Source organism: Corvus cornix, chromosome 4, assembly GCF_000738735.6.
Source record: "Corvus cornix cornix isolate S_Up_H32 chromosome 4, ASM73873v5, whole genome shotgun sequence".
NCBI lineage: Eukaryota > Metazoa > Chordata > Aves > Passeriformes > Corvidae > Corvus > Corvus cornix.
Window position 1 is genome coordinate 58,444,045 of NC_046334.1, and position 27,045 is coordinate 58,471,089.

General features: G+C 36.7%; 1 protein-coding gene across 1 annotated transcript in view; it reads right to left on the bottom strand.

The window, feature by feature from the left end:
- CPEB2 (cytoplasmic polyadenylation element binding protein 2) overlaps window positions 1-27,045 on the bottom strand; it is a 53,976-nt gene that overhangs the window by 1,878 nt on the left and 25,053 nt on the right. The window contains 7 exon segments of the mRNA XM_039551325.1: window positions 1-2,092; window positions 6,652-6,833; window positions 8,698-8,812; window positions 9,105-9,223; window positions 16,941-17,030; window positions 18,649-18,819; window positions 22,329-22,352. The exon segment at window positions 1-2,092 is cut by the window's left edge and continues 1,878 nt beyond it. Coding sequence (XP_039407259.1) covers window positions 1,865-2,092; window positions 6,652-6,833; window positions 8,698-8,812; window positions 9,105-9,223; window positions 16,941-17,030; window positions 18,649-18,819; window positions 22,329-22,352 — 929 coding nt within the window. The 3' untranslated portion in view covers window positions 1-1,864.

The following is a 27,045-nucleotide window of genomic DNA, read 5'->3' on the forward strand; positions in this document are numbered from 1 at the left end:
GAACCACAGCCACAATAAAACAGCAGTTAGACATGAACCACATATTGTACAGTACAAAAAAGCACACTGTAGACAACCAACATAAGATCAACACTTTGCTTACATGAAGGATTGTCCCAAGGGATTGCAAAGAACAACACCCTTGTAATTTCAACTCTAGCATCAGGCTCTTAATTCTGCATTACAGCATTTACTGCTGAGTGTTTGCTTAGGCTGCAGAATAACTGTTTGTTCCATTAAAAAGTAGGGGCTAGTTGCATTAAAAATGCTCTGAGATAGACAAAAACACTGCTAAGATTTTCTTTTAGTGTTCAGTTAAATATTGCCTCTGTCCTAACTACATTTGTTTTTCAAAATCTGCAAGCAGTGTCGTTAGTAGAACTCCTTCATTAAAATAAAAAGACTATCCTTGACTGCCAAGTAGCTACTTCTCATGCAACAGTGACCCCGGTTTGACAGAAGACCACAACGCACACAGGTCAAACATGTAAGCAAGGCTTTTTTAAGCCAAATTTCACTGTTGTCTTAAAGGTAAAATTTAGTTTGTTATGCAACTAGCCGTCTGTATATTACACCTTCTCCATTTTGACTTTACTTAGGATTTAATTTCTAAAGCATTACGCATTCTCATATATGTCTATTTTTGTATGCATTTGTCATGGGTTTCACATTTGGTGACTGGTTAGCAGTGTGCTGGCCATCTTTGGTTTGTAGAGGAAATCTTAACCATGAACAATCAAGGGGGCTTAAAAGAACTTTTTAAATGCTAGCTTTTTACTCAAACTTGTATCTATACTACATCACGCCACATTAAGTAGAAGCACACATCACAAAATTGCACAGGGATTACAATATTACATCCAGTCTGCATAAAATTGAATTCCACTACTGACCAGGTCACAAAATGGCTGCACTTTCTAGTCTAAAACTAATTTGCATATTGTACACATGTAGGACAGTTTTTTACTTCAGTCACAATAATGCATGCAAGTTTGTTTTTTGTAAGAAATTTTGTAAATTTGCTCATGCTACCTAGTTTCAAGAGAGCCTTTTTTGAACATTTGCAATAACTCACCTCTTGTTAATTAATAGTTCTAGTGCATGCATATGGTGTATACAGGTAAGTAAACATGCAATTTTTTCACATTCTAAAACTATGGCAGTTTAGGCCATATTGTGCTGCCTGCATTTAATCTGTAATGCAGTGTGTCTTAAACGTTTCAATCCCGTATTAATAGGTGGCATTACACATAACACCTATATAGCAGCAAAGCTAATACAGCTTGTGATTAAAAATGTTTAAAAATAGCTAATAAATCAGATTATCTTGAGGTATTATTTCTTGCAAGTCAAAATGGAGAGCAAAAAATCAACCCTAATTTTTAGTTTATGTATACACTGAAAATAGCAACAACAATAAAAATAAGCTTTTTGTAGCAGACATATTCCATCTTCACTATTTTGCTACCTTTGGTAAATTACTGGGGCAGATCTTGAAGTTAAAAACCCATGTTTAGAAATAAGTGCACGCTTCACCCACTAAATATAGCAGCAGACTGTGTGCCCCTACGCAAAAACATTCTCATATCTAGTTTTAACTTTACATATAAAAATAACTTGGAGAAAATACAAAAAAACATTTTATTTTAACATGAAAATATCACAAAAATTAGTAAGCCTGAGATGTAGGGTTTTGGTGAAAAACAAGAGGCTTGTAGTGTTTTGGCTGCTGATAAAGATGCATGTATTGATAGCTGGGGTGAAAAGCAGAAGAATGCACTTATTTCTTCTGCATGTCAGTATCTTCAAACACAGTAAGCCACATGCACCCTTCTCTCCTTATGCAGATGCTGGTTCACCATGTTTAATTCCAGCGGAAGTGGATCTGACGTGGGCGGTCAGCCCCCTCCTTTACCAATGGCTTATGGAATTCACGTCCTGCACGAGAGTGGATATTTGCCCAACAAAACTCACAGTAATACTGCAGGCAAGTGACATTGGCACAAAAGAAAGGAGCAAACTTCCCACCGCACCGCGCACCCTGGCACTCGTCACACATCTGGTCATCCAACACGTATGGCTTTACCTCCACCTGTTGGAGTGAAACAGGAACAATTCAGTTAATAACTGTTTCCACTTGAAGTTGTATGAAGGCATTCCTTTTTCTCTGGTTTAAAAAAGAACCCCCAAAGAAACCCTGAAGTCTGAAATCAATCCTATTAATGCCTTTATATAACTGATCGGTTATTACTTACTATCATTTATCATCTACAGACCCTACACACTGCAGAACACTTCAAGGCCAATCTTTAGAAGTACATCCACTGTGCATGTAATAAACATCTACATCAGAAACTTACCCTAATTTATTCTGGAAGAGCGTTCTTTGCAAATGATATTATGGACGTATGTGTAGAAGAAAACCAAACCACCCAAAGGTCTCCCAAGTGGATGTGAATATGAAAACTCTATATGGTTTAGCAAAAAAATAACTGAACATATGAGACTAACTCTTTAATGTAGAATTTTTTTTTGAAATACAAGTATCTCTGTATGTACTACATTGTGTGCAAATTAAAAGTACTTTTTGCAAGCTGTAATGCAGATCTTTTAGCAGTGCTGTTCACCATAAATTCACTCCCTATTTTTAAAATATGGTCAAATTTGGCCCTACCAATTTCGGTAATCTAGTACTTTCTGTGGCTTAGAGCTGTACAGGAAATATGTATCCAATACAATTCTGAAAGTATTTTTTAAAGGCCATTATGCATGTCTACAGACAGCTACAAACACCTGTCTTACACAGCTTCTCTCTCCCAAATTCATCTCAGTGCCAGAATGGAAAAGTGGCTGGAGTCCAGTGGTAAATATGCATTATGTCTTTGCATAACTGAACTGCTACAGACTGCGATCAGACAGGAAGAAGTACTTCATAATAAAACACAAAATGAGTTGACTCAATCATTAAGGAATGTATTGTTGTATTCCACATTTTCCTCACTGCTGCATGAGATTTTCTTCCTTAGATACCAATACTGCAGAAGATCACCACATGCAGACATTGACTGTATGTTCTATATTCAGACAGAATATGCCTGAAATACTAAGAACTTTAAAATTATACTCTTTTCAGTGTATCTCCAGAGGAAAAAATTTGCACATACAGCTCCCCACCCTGAAGTTTTACAGCCAAATAGGCTTCATGTTTTTAGCTTCAGAAGTAGAGGCCATCCAAGAAATGTCAGAGCATGCTTCTTCCAGTAATCTATATTCAGTACAAGCTCGACTTCTTATTTCACTACAATGACCTGCCTTATCATCAATTACACTCAAACTTTCCAATATACAGGTACCTGATGAAGTAACTGTGTTAGTGGCTCAGAATTACTGAAAGCATGAAGCAGCATATATTTCAAGCTTCACTGCACTAATGCACAAAGATCAGTGCGAAGATGATTTCAAAGATATTAGAGAAACACTTTGCGGAATGGAAGTATTACATGAGGTGGATCCAGACTGCTAGCATATGAAAGTTAACAATATTTTAAGGAATTGTTTGGAGTTGGAAGCTCAAAGAAATGCTTGGAGATGAGCTTTCATATATGATAAAACAGGATGAGGAGTACTTTGCTGAAGAAAAACATCTGTTAGAAAACTAAATATATCTACACATCAAAAGAAGCGAAGAGAAGCTACAGAGAGAACTTAGTTGAAAAAGAAGTTAGGATCACAGACAACGTTTGTCAAGTGACTGTGACACTAAGATTTCCAATTAAGGTAGAAAAAGGTATGTGCAAAAAAATGCTGTAAATACTTTGAAACGGAAGTTCCGAAGGATAAACAGGTGAACTGCAAAATTTAGCAATTGAAAAATACTTTTACACAGACAAAACTGGTTATGAAAAGAATGTGAAAGGACAGCAGACCTACAGAAACTGAATATAACTGGTACGGAAAGGCAATGCTGAGGTAAAGAGCAGAACAGGCTCTGCCTCTAGGACTTCTGTGAAATACATACTTTATTACCTTCCTGGCCAACATACACAAACACCTCAGGTGAAGGCAGTATCCAAAGTAGGAATATCTTCCTCATTTACAAAACCAGCGGTTTACAGATTTATACAAACTGCTTGCTCATCTATAAATCTGCAATAGTAATGATTTCAGAATATTTTTAGAGCCTGAAAAGGCATTAGTGTAAAAACTCCATGGAGGTAAAAAACTATTTCTGAAAATAGCCTTTTTCATACTTCCAGCTAAGATTCAAGATATTCCCTAAAATAATGCTCTTCTCTATGCCTCCTCACTAATGCAAATAACTGGGTGGTAATAAATATATGTAATTATAGAAATAAGGATTGACCTTATGGTTTAATTAAAGAAGATGATTTAAAAAATATAGATTAACCCCCCTCTCAGATAAACAAAGAAGTTAATAAACTCTCCCCACCATGGGACTTAGAGACAAGTTTATTAAAATAGTTATGATTTGGCACTGCTGTATTTAGCCAGTGAAACACCCCAGGAGTAGCACAAATTTTTTAAAATGAGAAAAATTGAGGATGCTAATAAAAATTTGGAAATTCCAAATTTAAAAGAACACTTGAGTAAAAAAATTAATTTTTCAAGTGTTAAAAAAGCAACACTAAAGAAAGAACATAAATTGTATCAAACAAAGAAACTTTAAGAATTCAGATATTTAAAGAGAAAGCCTAGATCATCCTTCCTTTCGCCCTCAACCTCTCCAACACATGAACAGCTACCTCCAGATATTAACTATGCTTGGTGGGGGTTTTTTTGGATTGTTTTGGTACTTGTTTGTTTGTTGTTTTTTTTTTTTTTTGGTAATTTGGTGATTGAAGAAACCATTGAGTACTGTGTTTATAAATTAAGTCTCAGTGGATGTAAGTCAAATACTGTGCTTCTCAGATACAGTATCTGTGGTAGATTTTTATCCTGGTTTTTCTTTCCCCCCATCCAAGCTCCAAGAGACCTGCAGTCCATCTTGCCTTAAGAACTGCAGTGTTACATCACCCATTCACAACCTACATCCTTTTCTCTGCAAACAGCAAGCACTGCCATTTCAGATGCCTGCTCGGCATCCCAAGAGCCCTCAAGATCTCTGGTGACCTATCATAAAAACCCACAAAACAGCAGAACAAGGTATGTGGAAGTGCAGCCTTCAATGGCAGGATCGTGCCTTCCTTCTCTTACAAGATGGAACTGCCAGTCTGCCATGTACCTCTCTACTGCAAAGGACACACTCCCACGGGAGGAGGAAGACAAAGATAAAAGTTCTCCATGGTCTACAAGGTACAAATCCATGTCTCCCACTTTTAAGGGAGATGTAATTTGGATGGGACCCATGTCTCAATTTTCAAGTCAGGTGACTTCACAGACAAATGCCCTTTACACAGTTCCTGAAACACACTAAATAATACTCAATTCTGAAACTAAATGACCGATTTAGCAATCCTCGAGAAGAAATTCTGGATTCTGGTGCCTCCTTGATTTTGTCCAAATACTCAAATGCAAGATGATTAACAGTTTTATTTCTCCTCACCCAATCACAGTGTCAAGGCCATACTTTCTGTTATGCAACTATTCAAAAAGCAGAGTTATAAGTTAATGATAGCTGCAAGTCACAAGGAGAGCAATCCCATGACCAAAACATAGCCATCACATCTTAATTTGAAGCCTAGATGACTACCCACATCCACACCCACTCATCCTCTGGGAAGGACCATATTTGGGGATTTCAGCTCATAAGGCAAGCAGTATTTGAGACACATACGTGAAGCTGCATTACTCTGCTGATTTGAAAGGAGAGAAGCACATGCTGCCTCCCTAGAGCAGACTTCTGTTAACTGTACTACTTTTTTCCATGTCTTTGATGTGTAGAGGAGACTGGACCTTGAACTACTTTACTTACTCGACCCTTCTTCCCATAAGACTTTAGTTTTGTTTTTACTAAGAACACCTATTAATGCCAGACTATCTCTGCAGCTCTTGACATCAAAACTAGGGACCCTTAAAACTGACATAATTTAGATGCCAGTTTTCTTTTCTAATTAGGAGTTATGAAGTTCACTAGTCTTCTTAATATAAGTTAGTTTTACTGTTGCTAGGAATAAGCATCTGTAGCAAACAGAAATATGTATTGGTAAGTACTAAGAAGACTTTCAAACAGAAAAAATAAAAAATTTTGTATTTTAGGTGTTGACCCTGACCAACTTTCTGACCACTGACAATTATGGCTGAAATTAAGGGCAGCTGTAAGTATCAAGCTAATATGAAGCCAATGAATGCTAGAGCTCTTTATGAATGACAGAGGAATTCTCACAGTATTTGGTTTCATTAGAAGATGGGAAAGAGATTTTCAAGCCCCTTGCCCATACACAATGAAACCAGGAACTCCAGATTTGGAAAAACATATGGTCCAACATACGTCAAAGGAACAAACTGCTGCTCTGTGGAAACATGTTGTTTGTTTGGGGTCATTCACAGTATTTCCTGAAAGTAGTGGAATTACACGAATACTAAAAAAAATGTAGAAGCTGTCTTGAAAGCCAATCACATGCAATGCTATCACACTCTGAGAAGTTTCTTTATAGGGCATAACTCTCTTTTTTTAATTTCCGTGTAACTTACTCGTTTATCAATATCGCCATGCTGAAGTTGAACAAACCGAGCACTGATGGCAGCAATGTAACTCTGCTGATTGGAAAAAGCAACACGTCCAGCACCTTTTGGGTATTTCAGCTCAGGGTCAGTGTCAATTCCTGCGTAACAAACTCCACCATAGAGACGGTCCATGATCATAGCCAATTCCACTATTAAGAAACAAAAGAGTGTTTATTTAAACTGTTCTTACAGTGCAAACTTAGTATGGTCATGTCTAAAAATACTAGAAAAGGTAATTTTAATTATTAATTTTGCAACAGCCAATGGAACAGCCAATGGAACAGTAATAACAAAATTCAAAAAAAATATTGAAGAAGCAAGTAAGCTATTAATTACTCAGCAGACAGATCTCTCACACTGTGAGTACAACACCCAAGGAACAACGGAACTGGAAGTTCTTCATAGCCTGGAACTGGAATTCAGGGCAGTTTTCTTCAGGGGATTACAGCAAAAGTTTTTGGGCAGGCATTGGAATGTAAGCTATATAAAATAGATCCACATGCCACAGATTCCTTGGTACAAGTGTTCTCTGGCTGTCCTAATGCTCTACACCCTACTTGAATTTAAAGGTGTAGTTAGCATCTTTTCATCAGCCACACAGAGCTTGATTAACTCTACAGTGCTATACTTACCATACTGAAGTCCAGAGAAACAAAAATTCGTTTTACAGATCAAATACCTTGGCAATCCTCTGATTGCCAGATTATACTGAATTCAGTTGCAATTCATTGGAGTGGAAAACACTGTTTTTTTCAGAATTAATATCCTCTGTATTAGGATATAGAGATGTCAGCAGTCCTTGATGTTCAATAGCTGTTTGAAGAGACTCCTTAAGTTTTACTGCTTTTGTGAAGTCATTATTCTTATTTCACAATGCCATAAAAGTTTCATTTTCACATATACAGGGCATTTGCAAGCTGAGCATAAGAATGTATCCATTAAATTATCACAGACATTCAGCACAGTAATATGGAGCACTGGACTGAATTTAAAGAAAAATTAATCTGCAGTTGGAACATACTGTGTTTATGCTCATTTACAGAGCTTGTATTACAGTCAAAAGGAGAGTCTTAGAAGTAAAATAACAAAAAAGCCTGCGCATTGCAGGTCCAAGATAGAAAAATTTAAGATCCTTTGTATCCTGAATTTGTACTATTGGTTCTTGGTTTTCTTACATCTTTCATCTAAAAGCTCATCTTTCTCTAAGAATAAAATGCATTACAAACTATGAAAGACTAATGAAGTCCGGAAGCCACTCTAATAAAAAAGCGGATTTGAACCACTGTATGGTATGCTTCTACTTCCAACTTTCACTGCAACCTACTTACTAGAAAGCCACCTAAAACACAGTAAAAGGCTACTGCAGCCAATCTGGAAATGCAGCTGGTCCAGGTTGTAGATCAACCATTCCGCATCTATAGAAACATTTATATTTTCCTTCATGCCTCTGGCAAGAATCTAGAAAGAGTCCTGCAATCTCCTAAAATGTTGTGCCATAAAGACTGTGCTAGCTCTCTGAATTTCTTCCTTTTTCTTGTATGCCTTCTTGTTCAAGTACTCCATCACCTGTGTTTGTGCGTGTAACCTGACAGCTGCAGAAGAGTAGCTAATGCACAGTGACAAGAAGGTACAAATACCACTCCATAGTCACACAGCAGGGCAGAGATGTTTCCATAGCATTATTTTAAAACAAACTCTTTGTTTAATGCCTTTTGTGACATAGCATACACTATGGTTTTGCTAATATGATCAAAATATTTTCCACAGCTGTAGAGAGGTAACAGTTTCCAGTAAATCTCAACAATGAACTGTGATTTACGGCCAAAGCCATATAGTAGAGAAATTTAAGAACACATAATATTGTACTGCGGTTAAAACTACCAAGACTATTCAATTTTTGTATGCATATATCTGTATCTATATCTATCCATACATAACTACAAAAAATTATGCATGGTACAAATTATTTATAGTAATTTCTTACTTTTAAGAATTGCCACAGATTGTACTCACCAGCTCTTAATGGTCTAGGAACTCCTCCAACAAAAATTGTTTTCCGAGGATCAAGTGGCTGTGAACCATCCATCACGAAGTCACTATCACTGAGATTCCAGGGACGGATCTGAACCTATTAAATTGGGAAAGAAAATAGTATCCTACTTTAAGTTTCACTACAGTGTGGAAATACGTTCATCAGCCTATATAAATTTTCAGTCATAACCTCATTACCTTAGCATGTCTAGGTGCTTTGTTTTAATCCTATTAATTCAAAATACAACAATTTTAAAATAATCCAAGTGTTCCAGATGTTGAGTTCTGCCAACAGTAGTTTACTTTTGATTTTTTCCATCTTCGTAATTTCCAATGTTGCTTTAGACAGATGGCAGCTATAGCCTGCAGGCCATCGACTGTGTACTTACTGGCTTGTCCTTGATAGTGGGGCTGGAAACACAGAGATAGAGCTTTCCATCTTCTTCAATGCAGGCATCAATCAGGGCCTGAACAGAACTCTCTTCTTGGAACAGGAGGAATGCGTAACCTGGAAAAAGACCCAAACCAACTGATATATTTTCTCTCATCTTTTTTCTGCAAAATCATCTTTTCCAGTCACTTTTCCATACAAAAGTAAAAGAAAGTCAAACCAATTCTTACATATTAGTCATCTTCTTTAACTACGTACTACATTGCCATAATTAACAGAACTTCAGTCTGTAAAATAATTGTCAGAAGAGACTAATAACCAAATAAAAGCAAACATACCTACTCTATCATGCACTGGAAGCCTAGTCTGAACATCATTCATTGGCTGCAATGGACATTAGACAATGAAAATCCAACTTGGCACAAAGCACTAATCTCTATTCTAGAGATTAGATCAAAGTATTTTATTACGTAAGTGACCCAGCAAACCTTTCAAACACTACAAAAACAGGAATTAAAATGCTTATTTAATGCCACATAAAAACAAAGGTTCAGACAAGCAAAGAACTTGACATATTAATTTCACAGTTGCAGTATGAGATACGCTAAATTTGTTACTTTACAAATAACCCAATACCACAATTAGGGTAGCATACTGAAACAAACTTTATGGACCATATTTCTTTCCACATTTCTTTATGAGATTACTACCAAGTTTAGCGTTCTCACACAAAGTTATGTTTTATGACTTTGATGGAGAAGTAAATGCTGAAGCAGCTGCTCTAGAGCAGGCTTGGGAAAAGGCAACATGGGTGCATTACCAAGTCTTTTGGAAATGTTCTGTATTTCTGAGAGAAGCTATGCAACCACCAGTAATTTCTTACTGCAAACAGACACTGTAGGTCACCAATGTAAAGGTGATAGTGTCTATCTTGAAGACTATTAAAGAATCAGTGTATTAACAACATAAGATTTGAGAAACAAATGCACAACTGATTTTAGACGTGTGGGAACAAAAACAGGATTTAAAGAAAAAGCTCTAAGGTCTATACTAGTCTTTCTAATAAGTTGTACCTTATTTCTTATCCCTCATACCACAGTCCCATCACAGCTACATAAAAGGGATACATGACAGGATTTTATGTATTCTATAGTTTTATGTAAATCTTATTTAGTTTCGTAACAAATATCTCATAGGGAATCTTTGGGCTTGAGCTGAAGCATTTCCTTGTAAAGCCCATACTTCACTGCTGAAAAGTATTTTTTTTAATGATGACCTGTTTAACTTAAGAAAATCCATCACAATTTAAATTCAGAATCTGTTTTAATGGGGATATCTTTCACTATATTTCACAGAATTTAAAATGCATGTATTACCCATGCAAAAAAAACCCCTCAGTGAATGAGGCATGTGCCGACTGGCATGGGTCAGATAAGCTCCATGTAACTGTCCTTACTTGGTCAGAAGCCATGCACACACATTCCAGTTTGAATGGAGAGCTCAGTACAAGAACGATGGGAGTACAAGAACTTGATTAATCAAAGGCAGGGTTAATTGCACAAGATACTGTCTAAGGAATGAGACATACAAAGATTCTCCAGATACTGATTTTTCATCAGTTCTTACCCTAATGCAAATCAAAGGTACTGCCATGTAGGTCCAGATACATAAGGATGATAAGTGCCTCCATATAATCTACCACCTCTGTGTCTGCAGCTATTAATATGCTTAACTGCAGTACCTTACAAAAAGATAAAAAGTTCAAATACAAGACCTTGATGATGAATGATAAGGATTACTACATATTTCACAGAATATTTTGAGTTGGATGGGACACACAAAGATCACTGAGTCCATCTCCTAAATGAACGGACCATAGAGGGATTGAATCCACAACTTGGATTGTTATTAGCACCATGCTCAATCCAACTGAGCTAATCTCAGGGTCACTTCCTACAACCACTCCTGATGTGGAAAGGAAAGCAGTAGAAAAACCATAATTAATACTGCCTTCTCAACCTCATCTGAAAAACATGTCTTGGTTTATCCCACTTAATTAAAAGCCTCAGAAAGCCTTGTGTCATGAGCTCAGCTGTACTACTCCCCCTCTGAAGACATAAAGTTAGGGTATAGTCTGTACCATCAAACTGGTCTGTCTGTAGTTTTGCTCCACAGCTCTAGACCTTCAATGATTTAGAATGCAATTTATCTTGCTCCCTAAGTCTAGCCTGGAAGAAAATAAAGAGGTTGTTTTTTTTTAAGAAAACCAGGCTGAGAAGATAATTTTCTCAGGTCCCCACATACAGGCTGGATCAATGGGCCAAGGCCAACAAATGAGGTTCAACAAGGCCAAGTGAGGGTCCTGCACTTGGGACGCAACAACCCCAAGCAGCACTACAGGCTGGGAACGGAGTGGCTGGAAAGCTGCCTGGTGGAAAAGGACCTGGGGGTGTTAGTTTGACAGTCAGCTAAACATGAGCCAGTGTGTGGTCAGGTGGCCAAGAAGGCCAGTGGCACCTGGCCTGTATCAGAAATAGTGTGGCCAGCAGGACCAGGCCAGTGACCGTCCCTCTGTACTTGACACTATTGAGGCCACACCTCAAATGTGTTCTGGGCCCACTGCAAGAAGGACACTGAGGTGCTGGAGCGTGTCCAGAGAAGGGCAACAGAGTTGGGGAAGGGTCTGGAGCACAAGTTCTATAAGGAGACACTGGAGGTGCTTAACCCGGAGAAAAGGAGGCTCAGGGAAGACCTTATTGCTCTCTACAACTGTCTGAAAGGAGACTGTAGTGAGGCAGGGGGGTCATCATCTTTTCTCCCAGATAACAAATGATAGCACAAGAGGAAACCCCCTCCAGTTGTGCCAGGGGAAGTTTAGACTGTGTATTATGAACATTTTCTTCACTGGAAGAACGGACAAGCACTGGAACAGGCTGTCCAGGGAAGTGATGGAATCACTATCGCTGGAAGTGTCCAAAATACGTGTAGATGTAGTGTTTAGGAACATGGTTTAGTGGTGGACCTGGCACAGTTACATTAATAGGTGGACTCGATGATCTTAAGAGGTCTTTTCCAACCTTACTGATTCTATAGCCATGTACAAAAAAAGAGAATCCCTCCCAAAGAACCTAGACTTGCGTAGTCAGCACAAAAACTACTTTCCATCACTTGTCCTGGACCAGGGTACATTTCTTGGCACAGATCAACTACACATTAGCCACAGACTTCTCCAAAGAATACCAGTTATGCAGGCAATCAGCCTATATACATTAGATAGAAAGTGCTTTCAAAGGGAAATTAGAGTCTTTATCTTTAGCATTTCATTCAGACATCATAAATAGAGCTATTCTTGTTATTACACCTACCACATGCCAACAACTGTATGGCACAAATGTTATTCTTACTCATTTTTGCTTTCTCAATATATGCTTTTATTGGATTTTTTTCTCACCTCAACATCCATAACTCACTAACAACTGTAGATGTAGATGCAAAGCCAGTGCAGTGGTGGAAGCCACATGCATAAATATGATAAAGAAGTGCCTTACTAGTCATTTTGTGAACTGCAATTAGCACGTGTGGTAGAAAGTACACGTCACAGTGAAACGTGGGGGAGGTAGCGCGAAGAGTATGAGGTGTTCTACTGTACTGTGAGACAGCTTAACTCCCTAGTTTGGTTTTTTTGGGTAGCATATTAGTCTCGTAACTTGAACAGCTTCACAGCCAATAGCGATACAAGCCTGTTTACAATGAAAAAGCAAAGCCTTTCTAATAGTTTTCTTTGAATAAAGCTGCTTCATGGCTTTGGATCATGTATACCAACAGCAGCAGGTGATGTTCATACCAAGAAACAAAGGTTCTATGTTTTGTACGTATTTCACAAGGTGAAAAGTAATAGATGGAAGAGTTTTATAAAAATCACTTGTTCATGTGCACCTCTACCAGAATTTATATCTTCTGTGGGAGTCAAGATTTGGTGTTTATCACTTAACTAAATTCCTCCGCCTAACACCAAAACTATTAGCAATAGTCCCACTTTTGAAGGCAATCAGTGTAGGTGACTTTGGTAATATTCATACTCAGAAAATAACATCAAATAATAGACAAGTCTTTCTGGAGGTAACTGGCTTTAGAGCTACAGTTCCTGATTTCTAAAGACACTGTACTGAGTCATGAGCTGCCATTTATCTTAACAAAACAAGACCAAGAAATTATGTATTTTTTTAATGTATTTGGTGAGCACTGGAAACAGAAAGCCCATCACGTAAGTCTGAAAGGCCTAGCTGTTTGAAGAGTCCTACCAAATTAATTTTTTTGTATTCATTATATAAAGAACAATCCAAAAGCAAAATCCAAAACAAAGCATTCTACACTAGATTCATGCAAACATGATTTTCTGAGCAAGGAAAAAAAAAAATCTTTATTTCACAATAATATTGAAGTTTACCACAAGGAGAAAGGATGCTTCTTGTTATGCATATTCTGTGTAGGAATCAGAGAGCAGCTTTAGGTTCTATCAGCCTCCAGCTAAATCCTGTCACTAACGGCTTAGAGGAGGAGTCAAGAAAATCAGTGCAAGCCAGCACGGCACTGCCCATGTAGTGACATACCAGTAACTGCAGTGGTATTTTGTGCTGGGGTTGGTTCCTCTACTGTCCTGACAGACTCTCCACAGAGGACACTTAGTGGCCTCAGTATAGTGCAATTCTTGTCCAGAGAATGCTGCACCTTAACTTAAATCAGAAAGAATCAGTCCAAGCTGCAGGTTAATACAACCAACAGATCTATATAACTCATCTTTCAGTTTTACATTTAGCCATCTTTGATGGAGAATTAACTCCAAAACACACGTGAAGTAAAAAAAATGTGGTGCTGCACTATATTTGTGAAACCATGTATCTAACTTTTCGATATCCTCAGTACGGATAAATGAATCAAGCTCAATGTGCTTATGTTACAGTGACCTGAATTGCTCTCTATACTCTACTGGTTGTACTGGCCAGATTCACATCGATTAAAGGAAGCTTAGACACTAATCACACATGAAGACACCTACAGTCACTTGCCTGAATCCAGAGTTTGATCCTATTCAGTGTGATCAAATTAGCTGGTAACAAGTTCAACAGAACTTGTATGGACCTGGGGGTTTGCTTCTGAAACCAGAAGCAGAACATTTCCAACCTAAGTTTTTCAGCTAGTCAGTTCTGAGTTAGCAACTGGGAACCTTGAAGAAAGAAGCTACTGCACAACTGTTCTGATACAAGGCAGCAGAAACAACCAGTTAGAAAAGGTTGCGGACACTGTCCTGTTTAAATCAGATTATCCTCTGAGACAGACTATAAATAGCCCAGAGGACACAAACAACTGGATGTATTTTGAAAGGCATTTTTTGTATTTCCATATCCTCATGGCACCATTTCTTTGAGAGCTTCATTATCACAAGGAGGAGTCCTCAACCCGACAAGTTACTTTGGACACGTGTATTGTTTCATAAATAAGTGTATTTGCCAACTACGTAATAACATGAGTTATGATAAACAGTGGCAAGAAAGAAAGGAAGGAATTCTACATTACAGTTGGCAGATCACTGTTACAGACTTTGTACTTTGAACTCAACAGAGTTTTTTTTTCAGAACAGAGCTTCCTTGTAAGATCAGTGTGAAGTTGTAAAAATTCCTGTTATGTTTGGGTCTAATTTTGTGGTGAACCAACACAAAATGTAATTAGTTAAGAACAAGCAGTTTGTGTTTCTCAGGAGGCAGCCAGTCTTGATGGATCAAGACACTTTCTGAATTTCTTTCAGCAAGGAAACACTTATTACGAACTTGGCCTTCCCTCAGGACCTTCTGTAAGCAGAGAGCTTGGAAGGAAGCACAGCCTGAAAAACTGAACAACAGTAAGAAAAAAACCCCCAGGCTGCATCTCTTCACCACAGAGATGACTTACATGAATCAGTCCAGAATGACATAATTCTGAGATGTCTTTGGAAACCAATACTACAGCAAATCTCTAATGAGACTGAACAAAGAAAAACATAGGCACTGAATTGATTTCATGCAGAGTGACAATTTAGAAAATGGGGATTGAAAATAATAACATTAATTCCCTGAGCTAATATAGTATGTATTTCTCAACTGGTTGCTACTGATTGATCTCAAAGCTTTATTTTGCCTATCCTTAGCCGCTTCAGACACCTTATTAATATATGTATACATGGTTCTTGTCTGTCCACACAAGTAATACTAATGAAAGACAATTTTTAATGAAATTCCTCTACAAAATAATCATGGGTCATATGTATTGCATTGAACAAAAGAGAGACACACACACTACCAGTCAGCAGTTGTATCTTTCCAGAGTATTTACAAAGAGAAATCTACACTCCATTTTAAATGTGTTAGGCTATTTACAAAAAATACTGAATAATGCAGCAAACTGAAAATTAGGCTGAAGTGTTAAGACTGAAGAACAGTAAATGCTATTATTTTTCAAGTAAGGACCAGTTAATCATGAGAAATCAACTTACCACTTAGGTTGCAAATGTTTCCTGAATTGATTAGATCAACACACTTAAGTTCTTCTATTTGATTCTCTGCTTTTAAGAAGCTCTGCTTACAATATAGTTGGGGGTTTTTTTTTCTCTTACTGTGGTAATTATAAATAACCCAACTATATCAAAAAGCTTCATCAAATAAGGAAGTCTGGAAATACATCCTCAAGATGTTCATATGCTGAGACAGGACTATCACCTTGGAAACAAATGCCAGAATCCACTCCTTTCAGGTAAGAATATATTACATCTTCTGTCTTCTGTATATTCATCACAGACTCTGTGAGATGCATCTTCTTCAAAGAGTTCCTTGAGAATTTCTCTTGGTAATTTATGAAGAGAGATGCAGTCTTTAAGATAATCAAATTTAACTTGACACTAGCTTTGTGTGCTGGGCTGACAATCAAAAAAGCCAAAGTCTCTTTGTTTGTCTTAGAATTTCCATGTAGCATTCATAAATGCTATTCAAATGCTTTCAATTCCATTTCCCACTCTTTAGAGGGGCCATCGGGGATAATAATCCTGTCTTTTCCCCAGCATAGATGCACAGATAAATAAAGAATCAGTTTACAGAAGAACTATACTACATTTGTCATTCCTACATTCCACAGAAAGAATGAATTGCTGCCTTCTCTACAAAATCAATAATCTCTGCATTGCTTTCAAGTCTGGATCACACTTCTGCATTTATTTTATATGTAAAAATACATGACTGTACACGTACAGATATCTTACATAATTTAACTACTTAACCTACAGAATGGTTTTTCCAATGCTTTGTAAGTAATAGTAAAAAAATCTAGTCTAACAGCAACACTAGAAATAGTTTAAAAAAAAATCAATATTTAATCATTTATCAAAAAAGATTAGTGCTTCAGTAGGAAGTTCACATCCTAAAAGTGAAAGATGCAAAGTATGTGATTATCTTGACTGGATAACCAAATGCATCCTTCGGCTTCCCGTCTTTAACTTCCTAGGAAAAGATTTATCTAAGATTTAGTCTTAAAAAATTTGACCGAATTTCAGTTTTGGAAACTAGACAGAAATGCAAATACAGAACTGATGATCAATGACACATACAACTACACACTGCTGACCTGATCAGGCACAGGTGCAAAACAACAGGTTTTAGACTCAGTATGTAAAGGAACTATATCTGAACCTGCACTGAAATGGATTTAACTGTTCACAGGGACTGTAAATTATACCCTCTGGAAAAAGATGAGACAGTTTCCCAGAGCAAGATTTGCACTCAGTGACAGATAAAAACCTTCCAACTCTTACCTTTTGGTGGAAAATAGGACTTGCTCTCTGCTTTGTGAGGCCAGTCTACTACCAAGGGCCCAAATCGTCTGAAGCTGGCAGTAATTTCATCTAAAAACAAGTACAATAATTGCAATTAAAGTAAATAACATAACTCAATGAAAAAGTACTATCAAGCAAAGACCTTTGTTTCTAGCAAAGGTTGACATTTCATGGGAAAAAGAACAAAATTTAGAGTTTCATAAACAAAAAACTTAAAATAGATGTTATCTTCCAAGGTGTTAATATTTATACAATGTATTTGTGGTGATTTTAATCTTACATTTGTTTTTTGTTACTTAAAAACAGCAGCATTTCAGAAGCATATGGGCAACTAAAGCCATTCATGAAAACTTGCATGGTACCTCCCTAAATTCAAATCAGAATCTGGTTTGGATGAAATCAAATCAATTTACTGTTTAGTGATGTACAGTTCAGAGCTTTGTAAGTAGATATTTATACACCAAGTAACACCACAATAAATATGCTAACAGTTCCCTACAGATAGGAAATATATACAGGATATCTGTCCTATAGCAGGTACTATGCTTGTATCAGAGACAGAAATTTAAAATTGTCTATTTAGAGGTGCTTCTAACAACCATGAATAGTCTTGTTGCAAGATCTACTATTCCCACTGCACAACTTTATGATGTCTTTCTATCCCAGCCACACCTACATGTCACTGACTGGAAAAGCCTTGGCCATGAGAAAAAAATACTCTAAACTATATAAAAGCAGCAACACAAATATAAATATGCTCAATTTCTTTCAGTCATATCCTCCGGTCTTCATATGAAAAGGGAGGAAAGAAATAAAATGTTATTTCCATGTGTTTTTGTTTAGCATTTGTATTACAGACAATTGTGCTGAAGTGTATTAAAATAAATCCCTTAGTACATTGTAGGAGAGCATCTCAATGAAAATGGAACCAAAATCTGGTCTTTCCATGTCTGAAAGTTAATTAAACACAGTCAGCTTATTTGGTTTGCACATTATTCTAGGATTACAATGAACCTCCTAAAGGGACTTCTGTTTACGTTAGAAAGTTAACATGCAATTTACATTTATCTGCACAGGAGAAACCTCTTATTAAACAGCACAATTACTTCAAATCACCACTGGTGTACAAAGCAATTTCAATTGCATCACTTAACAATCTGAGTTTCTGCAGTACAGTCTCTGTTCGATGCATCAAGAGTGCTCTGCCACTTCACCTTGCTCTGCCTAAGTTTCTCTATTTCTCATCAGGAATAACAGTAACGTTTCTATGCCACTGCTGAGATCTTCAGGTAATAGCAAAATAGAATATGAAATTCATTTACGAGTGGAAGTTTTCTATTAATACAAAATAAAGCAGGCACAGATAGAGGGGGGCTGAGATCATTTGAAAGGAAAGATGTATTTGAAAGGAATATGCAAGATAAGCAGGAGCACACACTCCAGGCATTACATGCAGCTCCGTGGTCTGCAAGTGCAGAATCAGAAACAACTGCACCATCCCAAAACCAGGAAGAGAGATAATAAGCTCAACACACCCATCAACTTATATAAAGAACATATAGTTATAGCCTTTTGCACCACATTATTTTGCTGAGTGCCTTATTTTTACTACTTCAGTCAGGTTTTTCATGACCTCTCTTTGTCTCTCCCTCCAAACTTAAGTCTGCTTAGTTTTCAGGCAGCTCACCTTCATCAATATCTGGTGGAAGACCTCCAACAAACACTTTCCGAGAAAAACGCTCAATTCGTTCTCCGTTCTGATGAGCTGAATAGCAGGTAGGGGAATTCAGGACTCCAACTTGATCACTATGACCATCGTCCAGCAAGCCATCATCTATTGGGAAGAGGGAAGAACGGCCTTAAAAAGAAAAGATAGTAATGTACATTAAAATAATTTTGTGGCAGTACGTGGTTGTGTAATTTTAGGGAATGGGGGAATAGCAGTCTGGAGAGTCAAAATGAAAATATGAAGATATTAGAAAAGTTGTCATTAGTTTAAAGAAAATTAAGAGAATGAAAAAATTAAAACTTCAAAATGGAATTTCAAGATTGCAAGCTGACATCACTCCAAGTGTAATAATTCATACTATATTATATGGTAGTTGCTCTGCTGCATCCGGCAGGAAAGTAGTAATTTTATTTTAAACAAAGGGTATTATTTATGAAGAGAAAATACTACAGATTGCTTAAGTAAGTTCATTAGTCTGCCTTTGGTTTAGCTACAAAATAAACTGGTAACTTCTTCCACCTGAATGACTGACTACTGCATGTCTAAAACCCTTAAATTTTAATTGAATACGGAAACAGAAACATTATGGTCACAATAACAAGTTTCAATCAGGTATATCTTCTAAAGGTATCTGAAGCTGATATTAAGAATAGATTCAATTTCTAAGAAAGTAAGAGAATTTTAGTAAATGTGCAAAACGTAACACTTGAAAAATGAGTCACAGTGCTGACTTATCCTTCTCACTCTCAATTTACCACAGTTTTGGAGGGAAGCCTTGTGGTGCTTCCTAACATGTAGCAGTGAGTTTACTGTTACCCTGCAAAGCAAGTGCAAAATCTGGAAGTTCACAGGATGGCTTTGCAAATGCAATCTGACCCAAACAGACACTTAGAGGGCAGAGGGAAGTGAAAATATGGTAATTCTTCCCTATTTCATATTTCCATTTATTTCTTCCCTATTTCACATTTACAAATTTTATAGAACTCCAAACAAAAAAAAAATTAGAAGACCAGGATATTCATCTTGGCATATTTAATCTTTTATTGCTTTAGGTCAGCAACATTAAGGTTAATGGCAGTTTCAAAATCAGAAGTCAGTCTTTTAACTGCAAAAAGCCCCAACAGAAGGAATTTGTGAAGCGAAACAGATAGTCCACATCACCACTTCTTCTGAAATGCCATTTTTTCCTGTTTGCCACTCACTTAAAAAATAATTATTAATTCATTCAACTGTTTTCCCAAAAGAAGCAAGAAGCCAAACCAAAAAACAACTCAGCACACTTTTGGGAAACAAGCTAGTTTTTAATCTTAAATGGCCAACTTCTTCCAGATTCACCCACTGAAAACCCATAGGCAGGAGCAGTAGGTCCCTGACAGCTGAGTCTGCAGTACTTTGGCTGTAAGCAGTACTGCAGTCTTTAATTCTCCCCACTCAGGGTGACATTACCAGAAAAGCCTGGTTAGAAACACCAGCAGATCCAGTGCTGACCAGCTGGGGCTGAGAGCAGTAGGAAAGCCCTTCATTTCCAGAAGACCATCTGAGAAATCAGGTGGTTAAAAGACAAGGCTGGAGAACATACAGCAAATGTTATGACAAATAATCTATGTTATGGTAATGCCTAGTGACCCTTCTATTGTATCTCAATGAAAAACTGAATGAAAACATAGGATGATAAAAACAACCAAATATCATAAAATATCACAAGGAGCACAGAATTAAAAGCAGGACTGCAGGAATGTACCAAGTAACAAAGACTGTTAACTACATCATTTTTATGGTGGCATATCTGTGTCTTCAGCAGGCATCTGATGGAGAGGAGCACAGCAAACGCAGAAAGCTGTAGTAGGCTCCTCCTTTCCATTAGAATTGGTGATAGGCATGTTTGAGAATGACTAGTGGGGAGCATATCGTAAGGACACAACAGGTCTGTAACACATCAGCAGAGTGCCTTAGAAAGTGGAAGCATGTAGCTGGTGCTCAATGGGGCAGAAAAGTGAGCAAGCAAGGGAGACACAAAGCTAACATAGCTGGATGAAGCAGGCAAGCAGATTCTTCTTGTGTATCACCTATTTAGGCATAAGAGGAGCAATCTCAGAAGACGGTAGCAGCTGCATAATGTGGATATGAATTTGAGTTATGAAGACAAGTAAGAATGATCAAATTTTAAAGATGTATATGAACAAGTAGTAAGATTTGGCTGCACAACCAAAAAAGGGGGATGCAATGAATTTCTGAATTACTAATGTGAATGATGGAGAAGATGGAGCTGTTACCATAATGACAGTGACAGGAGTAAGTGCAATAATGGAAGAAGTAAGACTCATATTGCAGGAACCTGCAGGAAACTGCAAAGTGGAAATTTTAAGACATTCTACTAATACAGGAGAGTTAGTCTCAGCATCTTAAACCTAAAATTACTTTAATTTATCTTGGTTTATAAGAAGTGCTTCTTAGACAATAAAACTTACAATATAAACAAGTATATAACAGGGAAAATAGTCACAGAATAATCCTCAGAGTAATTTATTTTTACCCACAGACCCATGTTAAAATCTAAGAACAATGAGGATTGTTCTTTACAAATAAAACCAGGAGAACATGTTCTGAAGTTATACCAGAGAGCTCAGTTTTGCTTTAATGTGGGTAAAGGTTTGCTGAAAGCACTATATTCCTCTTAGAGCTAAGGTGGCATGAAAGACAATGGATAAACACTTTCAGAGTAATATGGTCTATATGACTCCTAATACTTTATTCCCCATCCTCTTCACTTTTAAATGTCTCTCAGATAAAGAAAGCAAAATGGTGATTTGTTTTTCCATTTCAATAGGCTTTCACATTTCTCCTGATGATATGAAGAAAAAGGGTAAGCCCTTCTAAACACTTGTTTCTTTTTGTTTTATGAAAGTAACAAAACAAGCAGAATCTGACAGGAATTGTCAAAACAATTGTACTCTTATATCCACAGACCATGATCTACATCATCATCCTTCTCTAGATTATGGCTACCAAGCAATCAGTTATGAACCAATGCAGAAACCAAGACAGACACATGAACTGATGTATATGTGGTGAATACCAGAAGCTACCAAAGATCTTGGCAGGTTTTTTTTTTGCATGTTTTACATGGTCTTTATAATAACTTCAGGTCACAACCTATTGTAGTTAAAACCATACAGCTTTTTCAAGGTTAGTGAGCATGTATTTGCTTATACTATGAAGATCTGTTTACTACTTCTAAGAGCAGTCTACTAGATTTCTGGCTAAGTTTATGAAAGGCTTTTAGTTTTTACTCTGTACATTACTGCTTCTACAGAAGCAAAAGGAGATGAGTTAGAAGGACAACTAGCAAACTGTATACTTTTAAAGGGGCAATGACTGCAAGCAGTAGCCATTAGCATGAACTAAATTATGATTAGAACTGCAGTTTTTAATGGGTTAAAATATTTCCAATTCAGACACTAAGAGAACAATGATCATAACAATCCAGACTGCACTCCTCCTTCCCTCACACCCTCCATCTTCCCCAAACTAAGACAACATGCAGATAAGCAATTACAATCAACAATCTGGATTAATTAATCATAATGATCGGTAACAGATCAGAATTAATTGAACTGTAACAAATAGAAGTGAATTACCTCGTCTTCGCCCATAACTCCTCGCTGCATGCAAACAAAGGACAAATTGTAAAATGTCAAATAACTGTATCATGCCCACATACTAAAATATTTAAGATACGAAGAACCATGTGGGTAAGCAGTAAGTAAAAATCTGCATCTGTATTTGGTACTGATAATTGTAGATGAGAATGCATTGAAGTCTCACATAAATACCATACTATTTTACTACTAAATTGATGTTAGCACCAGCTGTAAAGAACATTCTTTCAAATATTTCAACATCTTTAAACGTCATCTTCACTTCATGTTAATTATGGATGAATTAATTATGGCAACTTTGCAATTCTCCTCAAAATGTAATTTGTATCTTACACAAGTGCCTAAATAACACACAGAGGGTACTGAAATTGTAAAAAGGATAATACTACTGTAAAAAGCATGTAGCAAGTGTTAAATAAATCACAGAAACATCCTGGTCCACATGGAACAGTTTGTGCAGTCCTTTGCAGTGACAATGCAAATGCTGTAAGCCGTGACCTTCCTTTTTCATGAAAAGACCTAGCAGAAAATTAACTGCAAGGTTTTGTTTGAAACAAAAGATGCCTTGTGGTAGCAAACGAAATCAGGGCACAAGTCACAAGAAATAGCATTGTATCAAAAACACTGCACAAAGGCAAAGCAACAATTTTGCACAGACTGCAAGTAAATCCAAGATTTTCCTAACTTTGGAGTTTTGTAAGATTCTTAAAGAGATCATGGTTGTAGCTACAGTTCAGAAGACCATACTGATTGCTTCTCTGCCTGAAGGCTAAAAAACTAAAAATAGACAGATTACTAATACAGAAACTGTTAAGCTTTGTGTAATTTCTTAGTTACATTTCCACAAAGTATTTTCTATTCCTGTTTCACAGACTCGGTATCTGAGAAAAAATACTTTAATCATTATACAGTATAGGTTAAGTATCCAAATAGATAATGTTACTATTAACCATAATGTCATAGCAACATTTAGGAACAGACTGCCATGTCTTGACATTATTGTTGTGATTTTATGAGGCATCTGTACATACAATTCTCCTAAAAGCAACTGTTGTTCTGGGCCACTGAAATACGTACAGACGCATAAAATCACTGATTCATAAATGTCATTCATTGTTCCATTCTCATATTATGAAATACTTATATCCTGGTACCTCCTATTTGATTAGGGGTTTTCAAAAATTTTATTAAATGTAACTTTTTTTTTCCTTTGTTACCTTGATCTCTTCTGACTAGAAATTCAGTGGATTGCTTACAGAATTCTGAAAAATCTTTGTTTTTTCTCCCTTAGAACAGTTATTTTTTACACAACAGTCATCTTTCTATCCAACTTGCACTGAACTTGCTTTTACATTTATTCTCTCTCACCTGAAACTATTATTACTGAAGGGAACAGTTTTTGCTTCAAGGTTTTCAGATCCTCCAACTTTCTACTAGTAAGCCAAAACAGAAAAAAAACACTTTCTGAAAGAGACATGGGTATCTAACCAAGTAGAAACACTTTCATTTAGATTTCCGACATCAAAATAGAATCCACAAAATAGTGTATTCTTATGTGTGACCAGCTCTCTCACTAGGTGCTGGGGAGACTGATGCTGAACTTCAGACACATTTTGTCCCTGAAGCCAGGCCCTCAGAAGACACGCAGCTCTGTGTCAGTGTTGCAGCATGTACAAATCTTCTCTGACTCCTGGCCAAAGTGACTCCCACATAGCATTAGCAGTAGCGTCACTAAGCCCTCGCCTAACCCCTACACGCCTTTTTTTTTTCTTCTCTGTAATTCCATCCACAAATAAAACTAGAGTAAGCAGGAAAATTCAAGTGCGTCCCATTCACAGCAATGGTTGCAGTGCTGTGGTCTCTCTCAAAGGATAATAGAGTGATGCATACTAATATTCATCTTTAGGCACAAGTGTCAGGACACTGCTTTTCTTCTCTTCTGCCCCTTTCAGCCCACCAAACCAGCTCAGCTATCTTCTTACATTTTCACAGTTAAGACAAGCTGATATGCTGAAAAATATTTTGTTACAGAACAAGTGAAGTATTTTTCTTTGTACATTCAAAAAAAGGCAACAGTAATTTTAAGGAAAATCAAAAAAAGGGTTATTAAAATGTTAAAAACCCCAATGCAGTTGAACTTAAAATGGTAGACGCTGCAGTATTTATACATATGGAAATTACAATGATGTACCAAAGTTATCTGTGTATTTCTTGCTTCAGCGAAACAATGAAATCAGGGAAAACAGGAGAAAAACTACCTGATGTTGTCACATCACTTACTTTACTTGTATCGCAAACCTTCCTCCCTAAAATTTAACCATCTTGCTCATTTAGATTACAAACTACTCTGGGGAGGGATCTAGTGCTACTCTGCATCTAGAAAAATGCAGAATTTCTGTATTTATTAGAATAATATGCATATAATGTTTTACACCTTACAGAGCATGGCACCTGTATAAATACATTTAATTACAGGTTTATCTATACATCCAGATTACACAGATGTATCTAACATACACATAATCAGTGCATATGTTTATAGATAAATAATTGCAGGGAAGACAGCTCTTTTGGAAGAGGCCAGACACTGTAGGCAAATAATTGATTTACAGCAACAAAACAGGAGAGATTAAACTGTTTTCCTTAACTTGTCCAAACAGTAAGTCATAGAGAAATTTGTCTTTTAGTTTATAAAGCTGGGTATTTTAATTAGCCAGTAACTTGGAAGGATTTCAAATGAGTGAGAATGCATGAAAGACACATTTATTCTAGAAAATATAAATTAGGCAACACATACAAGAATTATAATGAAGCCCAACAAAAATGAAATCCAGTAACACTGGAACCTTCCAAAATTAAGGGAATATCTTCGTTGCATATACAACAAAGATATTCCCTTTTTAGCTAAAACCTTATTTTTCTATACCCCTGAAGTTGCCTACTAATACAGCTTATACGCATGGGAAAAATTAAAATCCCCCTTTCTGCAATGTAAATCAGCTCACAAATTTAAGACAGAAGTAAATACATTTTCTGTGCATGCTTATCTAACATCAAGACAGTAGAACTTGTACGTTATGTGAGCAATGCTACCACAAAGATACCAAATGTATTGTTTCATTTTATTCAGACACATATTTCCAATATGTAGCAGAGATAAGATACGCACATATTGAAGTAACTCAACTGAATGACAGAGCTGAATTAAAAATACTATGTTGTATATCAGGAAAAACTACCAGGCAAACTTCTTACAAAGATAACTGTGAAGTTTATAGAAAGATAAAATACTATTTGTCATTAACATTCCGACATAACAATCGAATAGCGACAGACATGATGCAGCCTTTTCCATTAATAATTGTAATTTAAAGAAATCCATAAACAATTATAGCAACAATTTCCAAGAGTCTAGACTAAAAGGGGTAGGTGCCTAATTCCCATTTTATTCTATTGGATTTGGGTGCCCAAATTCCATTTAGATTTCTTTAAAAATAACATCTTCATAGATTTTAAGGCTGAAAGACATCACTCTGACCATTCAAGCTTGGCATGCCTAAAAGGCTACAGAAGCCCATTTAGCAATTCCTGTATAGGAAGTTTAGTAATTTCTGTTTGAAGTAAACCAGCTTTCTTTACAAGCACAACCACTTATAGTATCTCTAAGAAGTCTAATATGCCCTTGCTAAACTAATCAAACGTGGAATTACATTTCAATAGTCACTGAAAAAATTCAATGCATTAAAACTACAGAAGGTGGAGGGAACCCTGTAATGGGGAAAAACACCCTACATCCCAATAAACTTGACTCTTGTATTATTACTTTCAAAAATGTTCTCTCTAAGCTGACAAAGATGCACTCAGGTATTTTAAAGTATCTTTTTTTTGACTTTTGAGAGATAACAGTCATTAAAAATGCATTGCTTTTTTTACAGCTTAAGCTGAAACAGATATATAATTATAATATACATAATTTATTAAAATACATAAATCAGGTTTCCTTTGGTTCATTTCATTAATTTAAATAATGAAAACTGTAAATATTAATATTAGGTACAGTTCAGTAAGCACACTTTAAATGACTTGGAAAAAATTCTATCATTTAAGAAGAGGAAAAATTACCTAAAAAAAAGTTTTATCTAGAATTGCTTTGTCTTAAAAGGGCTGCACAATTTCAGCCTGGCTCACGCCAGAACCTTTCTGGGATCCAGAGATACCAATTCACTGAAATTAATCCAGCTAAAATTCAGAGAGGGTCAGTGTTAAGTATAAGTGCATGCATACTGAGGATGTTTAAAAATATTTGTGATTTGCTTTTATGAAGGTCTGGTATTCCTACTCCTCCTCACAGCTACTACAGTACTTACTGAGAAACTAAGGTACAAATGTGAGTATTTGAATTACCAACTCTTCTTCTCCCAATTCTCCCTCTTAGGCATCAGTTACAGGGATAGAGGGAAATGTTAGCTTGAATCCACCTAAGTGGAGAAGGAAATTGAAGTCTACAACTTCATAGGTGTTCAAACCATAATTCTCATTACTGCACATCTGGAGGAAGCCCCTCAATTCCTGCTACGAAAGAAAGGTTGTGCTGAGTTTGAGCAGCTGGAGCTTCCAAAAAACTGTTCCCAGTGCTTCTGTGCTTGAGCTGTACGAAGCTGCAGTTAAGACACGCCAATCTGAAGAGTGTTCCCGA